Below are 9,320 nucleotides of genomic sequence, written 5' to 3'. Positions count from 1 at the left end.
TGGGTGGTACTGAGTTGGGATTAAACCACGACACGTGCTCACGGCCTTTCACATTCTCCTTTATTATCTTGGTTTAAGGGAAAGAAATGCGTCTCAGGAAAAATAATATGCTTGAAGCTTTGGGGGAATAGTTGGTTAGGGGTTTCATTTGGAGCATGGGAGGGAGCAGGACACAGGGAGGGAGCTGCTGGGGTTATTTTCTGTGTAAAACATACATTACCATCACACACGTTTGTGGGATTTAGATGTATTCTTTGTTTTCTCCCAATTCTAACATTTTTGTGTCTCTCTTATTTGGAGATGAGGAACAATAGGAAAGGCTTGCTTCCAGAGCCAAACCCAGTGCAGATTATGAAAAGTTTTAACAACCCAGCGATGTTGCAAATGCTGCTGCAGCCCCAGTTGCGGGGACACGCTGTTAAACCCGGTAAGTTGTTCTAAAACTGCGTAAAAAAAGAAACCCTGTTCGTGGCGCTGCAAGGCTTTCAGCGAAGGAGGGAAGCAGGGATACTGTTCAGACATCTGTGCAGACACTGTTTGTGTGTCTGTGTAGACACCTTCACACTTTATGAAAGCAAAGGCGGGAGATGGATTTCTGCACTCTTGTTTCTGGGTAAAATTTAGTGTTAGCTAGAAATGTCCTCATATTAACTCTGTAGTCTTTGGATGTTTATATTAGAAATGCATTTAAAATGAAGTGTCTTTTGCAGACATCATTAAAATGGAAAGTTTAAATCTGATTCTAGATGTGAATTTTGCAGCTTGCGTCTTTCTCACCTAGAATCCGTTGTAAATCATTATTCACCCCAGTCTTAATGCATTTTATAAGGTACTAGCCAAAAACATTTCTGTCTTCTCATTAGGATGGATGTGAATAAACATATTAAAGACAATCTTAGCACATTTCAAATGGTGAAAGCATTGGGAAGAGGAATGAGAACAAATAATGTAAGAGTCAGGTGAGGGACAGCTGAGAGTTCATGACATGATCTCCTGACAGAAGATACACAGAAATTGTGTGGGAATTGACCACTTCAGTGAAGAAACGCTGAAGTTTCAGAGCACTTTAGATAATGCTGTAGTCTTGCCATCAGCTGCAGGCGTATCTGCGTCTTTGAGCGAAACCCTCAGCTTCAGAGGAGCTCCTTGGGAGTACGTTTGATCTCTCACACACTGCTAATTGCAGTCAGAGCTGGGCGTATTGAAAAGTTTCATTATAGCAACCTTTAGTATATTCAGAAGTTGCATGGAAGCCAAACCTGGAAAATATACAATAACTCTTTGAAAGGTCTTTGCTTGCCTAACTTATAAACCACTGCAACTTCTTCTTGTGTTTCTAAAACAGTTCTTGGAGCCTCTGCAGGTTTACCTCACCTTATAAATTCAGCAGTTGGCCCACCGTTTTTGCAGTTGAATAAAGTTCATCAGGTATGTGACAAAATAACTTTTGTCGAAACAGCTATTTGTGGACATCTTAGCGTGAAAAATATTCGCAGAGTTTTAAGAAACTACAGCTAAAATCAAAAGTTCTCGTTAAAGCTGTGGTTAAGAAAAGCACTCTATTAAGAGATGCCTATGAGGACGTATGAGCAGACTGTGCTTACTATCCACAAGTGAGTTATTTTCTCTTAAGTGAACTTTTGGTTTGCTAACACCTATCAATGTAGAGACAGCTTGCCATTGTTGGCCAAAAAAGTCCTCTTTAGGACTTGGCACATCCATTTCTCCTGGAGTTGCTAGTGCACCCTTCCTGTAGAGACTTGATTGTTTCACCTTGCTCAAGCCAAGAAGCTTAGCTCCGAAGACACCGTGCTAGCCAGAGCACGTGCTGGTGCGTATACCGGTAGCAGAGTCTGAACGTGGTGCCCCAAAGCTGTTGGTTAAGTGACTCGATTCTGGTGACAAACTGATCCAGAATTTTCAAATGAAAAATGTGACTGTTTTTACAGACTTTGCAAATCACAGGTTGTCAGCTTTTTAATGGTCCTGCAATAAAATGTCATGCAGAGAGTTACCACTAAAAAGAGAGGAGGAACGTTCCTGGATACTCCTCTTTGAAAGTGAAGATACTGTTTGGTGACTGATGAAGGGCTGAGAGTCCCTGCCGGTTACAGCTGAGTCCGGCCAAGTGTATCGATGCTTGGCAGAGATCATGTAGTGGAGTTGCAATGGCGGGCACAATGCAGGCAGACAGTGAAGTCGGCATTCGCAGAGCTCATAATCCCCTGAAGTCCTTGTGTCTCATCTTTCTCCTTGGCACTGTAGGTAGCTCCCCTCTGTCTGTCTGCAGAGGCTTCCAACACCTTTACCTCTCCCTGTTGGCTGGGACACGGGGGCTGGAGGCTGGGTTGTGTTTGCCGTATGCTCTTCATCCTTCGGAAGCCATCGGGAAGCGTACTTGTGGTTGTGAGGTGAAAAAAAGGGCGAGGAGGAAGAGAGGCTAAAAGAACTTGAAATAACTTCCTATAAATGGAGCAAAAATTTAGTTCTGTAGAGGAAATAGCTACTTTCCTTTGCTGTATTACCTCAGACACTAGTTTCTTTAAGCAGTTTCATCTGAAAATGTTTCAAGAATGTGCTGTTCACTACGACTGTCAACGAACACTTCTTTTATTGATTTCACAGAGTTCAATCCTGGGGAGTACGTCTAACTTACTGCTGCAGAGCCCTGCTCACCTACCGATGCCGCAGCAGCCGCTGCTGAAGATGGAAAACGTTCAGGCTAATAGCGTAAGGTCATCGCTTCAGCTGCCTCTGGGCAATCTTGTAACTGCTAAAACAAACACCGGTTTTCATCCAGTGTGATTTAACGGTTTAGTGTATCTAAAAAGAATAACTGGATCTGAAAGTTAGGAGAAATAGCTACAGACAGATTATCGTTTGCACCGTTTTCTCTTCTTCCTTTTAGAAACCGGGTTTGCTGGGAGAGCCTCCAACGATGCTGCTGCAGACAGTACTGGGAATAGGGGTGATGCCGGCAGTGAGTTCGGGCCTGGGAACCCGTGGAGAAGCTTTGAAGTGTAAATGATATTTTATTTCATACCAAATCGATAGAAATTACACACTGCACTTTCTCCCACTGTAGCAAAAGCAGTAATATGGTTGAACCTTGTCCCTGCCTGGTAAGGGAGGCAGAGAGCTGGACAATAATCACGTTATATAGCCATTGGTTAAGCAGGGTGACAGGTTATATCTCCACCTAACCAACCATAACTGGCTGGTGTAATACCTTGCCTTGTTGCCTTACTTCTCTCATCCGTTGGCCAGGGAAGAAAGAGCACGCTGTGGCGTGGGTTCAGTATCTGCAGGTCGTTAAATATTCCGCTTGCTCAGTTACTACCATTTTTAGTAGACTTGGAATATGTTTTGATTTAGGACCAAAATGTTGGGGTTTGTCGTTTCAAAGCAGGTAAATCCCAGTGGCCAAAGAGGCACTGGAATTAGGTTTTTTGCATTCTTTTCATCAGGCAATAGAGCTTTAACGTCCAGTCTGTGACGGATGTGAGTTTAGAATGCAGAGCTCTGCGCCAGTGGTGCCCTCGAGTGCGTCTTGTTCCCCCCCCTGAGAGCCCTGTATTCTAGTTCTAGTCTGAGTAATTGCAGTAACCAGGAGCAAGGAAAAGCTTGAGGGGGGAGACATAAGGGAGTGGGGAAGAAACCTATTCTCAGTGCCTATATTTTAACTGTGGACAATACTTTCTAGGCTTCTGTTTATAAAATAACTTTACTAATGCCAGCTGAGGTGGGGTTTTTTCCTCTCTATTCCAATATAGGATCCTCTGGGATGTTGTTCACAGGTTTTTTGAAAGCGATAGGAAACACTAAGTGAGTTCTTATCGTCAGTGTTTAGAAAAGTCAGTTTTCTTCTATTGTACTTAGCTTTAAATAGAGTTGGTTGCTCCTGGGATGTTAAAAGAATAAAAACCATCATCAGAATCCAGTGCTCTGGGACAGCTGTAAAATAAATCTCTAAATGTTTTTCTCATCACTTAGTAAAAACCACAAACAAAATGTACTGATAAATCTTGTCTAACCGAAAAGTTTCTCCATTTATGGTTGACTGCAGCATCTAATCTGACTCCAATTCAAACAGCAGCAGGGATGGGCATGCTGCCATTCTTTCCGAATCAGCACATTGTTGGACAAGCTATACCAGGGCAAAATAACGCTCCAGATAAACAATCGACTACCGAAGCGGTTGTCTCGGGATCACAGCCTTATCATCAGACCTTAACAAATCTCTCTGCGGGAGCTTTGCGGGCTGGGCATGCCAAACAACAAAATCAACTAAAAGGCACTGATACAAGTTTGGGGGTAAGGAACGTGGAATACAAGTATTTTCCTTTTTTCTTGTGTGGATTTTCTCTTTTTTTACTTTAACGTGCTCATGAGTTAAAGTGCAACTGCTCACTGTAGTTCTCCACTATAAAATTTGCCAGATCACAGGATCATTCATGAGACATTTTAAAGTCACTTCAATTATGAATAACAGGGAGAGAACAATAATGCTCTTTGGTGGTCCAGATGAATTAACAAAGGAATCTTTTGCAGTGCTGGAGGGTTTTTTCCCATGTATGCCTCATAGTATTTGATGATGAAATTATCTCAAGGGCAATGTCCCTTTTCAAGACTGAAAATTGAACTTGTGGTTGAATTTTGTCACTAATCGAGAGCAATTCCAGTGGTATGTAGGGTCTTTGGGTTTCCAAGTGATGTGCCTGTCTATATACATGTGTATGTAAATTTTCCTCTTGTAATCCGTGCCCCTTAGCCGTAGCTGCCATAGTCGTAGTCTGTATCACTTTTAAGTTAAACCAGAATGGTCTGTTTTTTCAGAACTTTTTTTCCTGTCATTAACAAAATTTACTTTTTTTTATAATAAACATGAATACTTCAACATTTATGGAGAAACATGTTCTTAATTCAGATCTGGTTTTAATATGTAAATATTCTCTGAAGCATCTGAAGTGACTGGATTCCGTATAGTATTGGTCTGTCTTTGTTAGAGACATTTGATAGATTTGGTCCTGCTTCAGAAAGTACACTTTCCATGTTTAAAGTAATTTTTTACTGTAAGGAAGTGGAATTTTTACCTATGTACATGGATAAAATACACAGGGTGTATGGGTATACATATGTAAAATCAGTGGTTTATTTCAGCATTTTTTGTAGTTAAAAGGAAATTTAATTAAACCATTAAAAGGCTAGGTAATTCATTTACTTCTGTGAATATTGTTTATCAGGAACAGTTCTTTTTTTGAAATCCCGGTAGATGGTTTAATTGTTTCCTTCACAGAAGGCCCAGTTTGCAAAAATCACTCCCTTGACAAGAGGGCCACGGTCTGTATGCTGATACTGAACAGCCATGCGGTCTTAAATCCCTGCTTTTACATCCAGATGAAGAATTTCAGCACGCTGTTGATGTCTTTAAAAACTGGTCTGGTTTTGGAAAGTTGTTGATTAATACAGAAGATAGTGTTAATCCATTAAAATAATGATTTTTTTTTCCCCCCTTAAATGGGCTTTGAAAAACTGAACACAGTAGACGTGGAGTAGAATCCTGTATGAACACCTTTGAGCCATGTGCTGCAGACAGGCTGTGTAACGTGTTACAGCTACTACATCCTTGTTTCTGGATTATACCACAAGCCAAGGGGGCCTAAGGTGGGAGCATTCCCTCCGTAGTCCTTCCAGGAAACACTTCTGGTGGTTTGGAGGACACTCCAGTTCCACACATATCCATTTTCCCCTTTTAAGCACAGGCTCGTAAGTCGAGCGGTCACTGGCAGATGGCAGACAGTGTCACCTCTCCAGTCCAGGGTTTATTTGGCCTTTATTTGCTTCTGACTCTGGGTGAAGAGTTGATTTTTTTCTTGGCCATGTGCTTGCTGCTAACTCCCTGCATCTGGGGTTGTGATGGTGATTATTCTTCCTCTTTTGTTTGGTTGTTTATTAACATCCTTTAGGAATTTACAGTCTAAAAAGAAACATTCCTACTAAATTATTAGGCAAGAAAACAGGCAGTTTGTCTGGTTGGGTGACCCCAGTCTTTATTTTTAAAGTTTTCCCATTACATCTCCCAGGGTTAAGCATTTTCCAAAATCTTGCTGGGACACTTACCTTATTTCTTATGAATGTAATGACACTGACCTGTCCAATCGTTTCACAGACTCCCTTGAAAAAACAGACTTCGCTGCTAGGAGAGCCCCCAAAAGAAATACGTCTCAGTACCAACCCCTACCTGAATCTGGCAAGCGTGTTGCCTGGCCTGTGTCTTCCAGGTAAGCGAACGTGTGGCCGTTTTAGTTGCAAAATTCCTTGACCAGAATATGACAAATTGTTCTTTTTGGCAGGTAGTTCCTGCGCCCACAGCATTTATCTTCAATGAAATATTGTAGTCTGTCTTAAAATTGCAGTGTGTATGTTGTATCCTCGATGTTTATGTTGTTCCTTAATGTTTTATTTGGAAAAGGTAAATTTTCAGAGTTCATGGCCTTACTGATGTACACAAACTTCTAGAAAGCCCTTTGGTTATTAGTAGCCCTGATGAATTTTGAGCACAGCCTAATCTGAAGTAGCAAATTTCCGTGGTAATCCCAGAATGTTGCTAAACAGGAGTGCAACCCAATTTGTGCAGTCTGTGCAATCTGTGTATTCCTTGTCTTACGAACAGCAATTGCCAGCAAAGCCTCCAGCCCGCCGCAGCAGACAGGACTTGCGAACAGCATCGTGGATGCCGCTGTGTCTCAGGGAACTACGTCACAACACGCCATGGAAAATTACTTTAATTACTCTCCACAGCACGGGGAGTACACCCAGGTATGTTTTGCAGCGCTTTCTTCTGAAGCCTGGTCACTCAGAGCTCTGGCAGCAGGATTTTTCACCGGGATCTGCTCGGAGATCCCTCCCTGAGCTGCTCTTTGTTTTGCTGTCTGTACCCTTGGTGTACTTCTTGGGCCGCGTGCGGTGTGACAGCCCTGCGTGCACTTAAACAGCATTTCCAACGTTGTGAACCCCTCCAGGCTTTCCTACAGCCCAAGCTCACCCTTCTCTTCCGACTGAACCTCGTAGGTCTCTTCACTGGTAGTTTATCTCAGCGGTGCAGAATAAATTTAGCAAAAAGCACAACTAATGGCAGCCAAAAAAAGCCTCAGTGCATTCCCCGCTGCAGTGTCACAACCACTGAAACGTTGCCTTGAGAACCTGAATTCAGTGTGGTCGGCTAAAAAATTGCTTCTTACAACTTTGGGCTTGGCTTTTGTCTGAACCAAAAAACCATGAATTTTTTGTCTTTCCCCTCCCAAGAAGTTTTAAGGTTTTCTCGAGCCTTGGCTGGATCCCAGAGAAGAGGGTGTTCTGTCTACCAGAAGTTCCTGTAGAGCTTGGGGGGAGTCTTGCAGCCACCAGCTGGTTTCACTGGGTGGGATTTCTGTGCCCCAGGTGGTGAGCAGAGCGTGGCTGTTAAGGTGGAGGGCTGTCCTTCGTCAAGAGAGTGTTTTGTTGTGGCACTGAGAGTACGTTCTGGGTTTCACAGACTTGGGGACATCCTGTGAAATAGTATTTCCATGGTTTCTTACGATGGTATACAAATCAAATACGAGAACTGGGCTGTTGTGCTGCCCAACCTGGCTCTGCCCTCGCGCTCTCCCTCCCCTGCCCTGTCCCCGTCACCTCCCCAGAGTCTCCTGGTGTGTCATCCTCAGCAGGGAGACAAACAAGCCGTCTTCCCTTCCCCTGAGCTGTTGGCAGGGAAATCTGTGCCGCCCCAAAACAGAGCAGGGCTGCTGCAGGAGTGGGCTGGGTCTGGAGCACAGAGAGCGGGCGCAGGGGTGGACACAAGGTTTTGTATTCAGAAGGTCTCAGCCTGGCGAGCAGGAGTGGAGAGGATGGGGATGCTGCACGGCCTTGGCCGCGGCAGGGAGCTCTGCCAGGGGCCAGACCCACCTCCTGTCCGACTGGAGCTGGATTAGAGAAGCAAGATGTCCTTTGGCCCTTGTGCTGTGTGTTTCGTGTAACGTAGTCTTCAATGTTTTGTGGGAATCTGATTCCTGGGTCCATTGTGATGTCTCCTGGAGGTAGTTCCTAACCCCAAACCCTTAAAATACTGTAAAAAATGATCAGTAGTGTTGTGGTCTTAGTGTTACTCCTACCATCATTAGTACCACGAAGGACTCGACCGCTGTGCCATCCCTCAGCTGTACTTGTCCTGTCTGTTCCTTCCGTGCGGTGCAGTTACGTTGTACCTGCACCCACCGCCAAGGCAGGGGTGCCTTGCCTATCGTTTAAACGTGGATGTTTGCCTTGAGCTTTTAGCCCTGGCGATCAACGCGTTTTCGTGCCTCTCGGAGAGTTTTGCCTTGAACTCGCTCTCGTGTCCTGCGAGACCGTAAGGGCGGTTCGCATGCACTGCCATGGCAGCGGGCAGCTGACGGGAAGAGGTTTTTCCCTCCTTCGTAGGAGGCTCTCCAGCAGTGGTATCAGCATTATGCTCAGGCCTGTAGCTCTGCCCAGGCGAGAGTCGATGAGTTTGAAAATGAAGCCTCAGAGGTGAGAAACGGTTTTATTTACGTCGCATCTCCATTGGCTGTTCCATCAGCTTGAAGGGGGCTCTGGGAGTCGGGACACCCGCTCGCTTGGTCGGTGGCGGCCGCTGCCGTCGGTACCGGAGAAATAAGGGGCTGGAGAGCGCGGGACGAATGGCACTGCTTGGTCACCTTCCGCGGGGCGTCCCCACACAGCTACCCTCCAGGGTTCGTGCTCACGCTTCCGGTCGTACCTGGCACAAATACTCCTCTCAGATCCCACAGTCTGCAGTTCCGGAGGGATTGAAATCCTCCCACCGAGGAGCAGCACACCCTCATGTTGTTTCCCAGTGGGTCTGTTGGAGGGTTTTTTCTCGCCCAGGCCATTATGTAGCCCGAGGTTTCTGTGACCAATGGGAAGCACGCTTCCGTGTTTCTAAGGAATCCTGTAAAGTAAACCGTCCCCCAAATCCTACGTTTTGCTCAAGAATTGCTGCGTGCCCGAGCTGCTGAGAATTACACACTCCTGTTAGCAACTGAGCGGGACTCAGCTGTTTCCATACCTGCTGAGTGCTCGTTACTGTAGCGAGTAAAACTGAATTATTAAACCTATTCTCTTTCAACTTCTGGTTGATCACGGATCCCATTCTGCATTTAGGAATCTCCAGGTGGATCTTACCCAGCCTACAGGACCTGCTTGCAGGTCATGCCTACCCTTTACAGTGGAGCCCAGGGGTCACACCAGCCAGGCAGCTTGCAGCTTCCTCCGCAAAACCCGGTGACCAAGGTGAGAGGAGA

The 9,320-nt window shown here is 45.0% G+C and overlaps 1 protein-coding gene across 1 annotated transcript in view; it reads left to right on the top strand.

Annotated features, from left to right (window-relative positions):
• Positions 1 to 300: 300 nt before the first annotated feature.
• Positions 301 to 9,320, top strand: part of LOC104515449 (ribonucleoprotein PTB-binding 2-like) — a gene marked incomplete at its 5' end in the record, with an annotated part of 12,378 nt that continues 3,358 nt past the window's right edge. Inside the window, 7 exons of the mRNA XM_010159421.1 lie at positions 301 to 427; positions 1,346 to 1,428; positions 2,665 to 2,730; positions 2,909 to 3,020; positions 4,067 to 4,314; positions 6,170 to 6,291; positions 6,696 to 6,819. Of these exons, the coding sequence (XP_010157723.1) occupies positions 301 to 427; positions 1,346 to 1,428; positions 2,665 to 2,730; positions 2,909 to 3,020; positions 4,067 to 4,314; positions 6,170 to 6,291; positions 6,696 to 6,819 (882 nt within the window). The remainder of the gene's footprint in view (positions 428 to 1,345; positions 1,429 to 2,664; positions 2,731 to 2,908; positions 3,021 to 4,066; positions 4,315 to 6,169; positions 6,292 to 6,695; positions 6,820 to 9,320) is intronic.

This window comes from Eurypyga helias, unplaced genomic scaffold (genome assembly GCF_000690775.1).
Source record: "Eurypyga helias isolate BGI_N326 unplaced genomic scaffold, ASM69077v1 scaffold34229, whole genome shotgun sequence".
NCBI lineage: Eukaryota > Metazoa > Chordata > Aves > Eurypygiformes > Eurypygidae > Eurypyga > Eurypyga helias.
The sequence above is the reverse complement of the archived record's forward strand: the minus strand, read 5'-3'. Positions and strand labels throughout refer to the sequence as shown.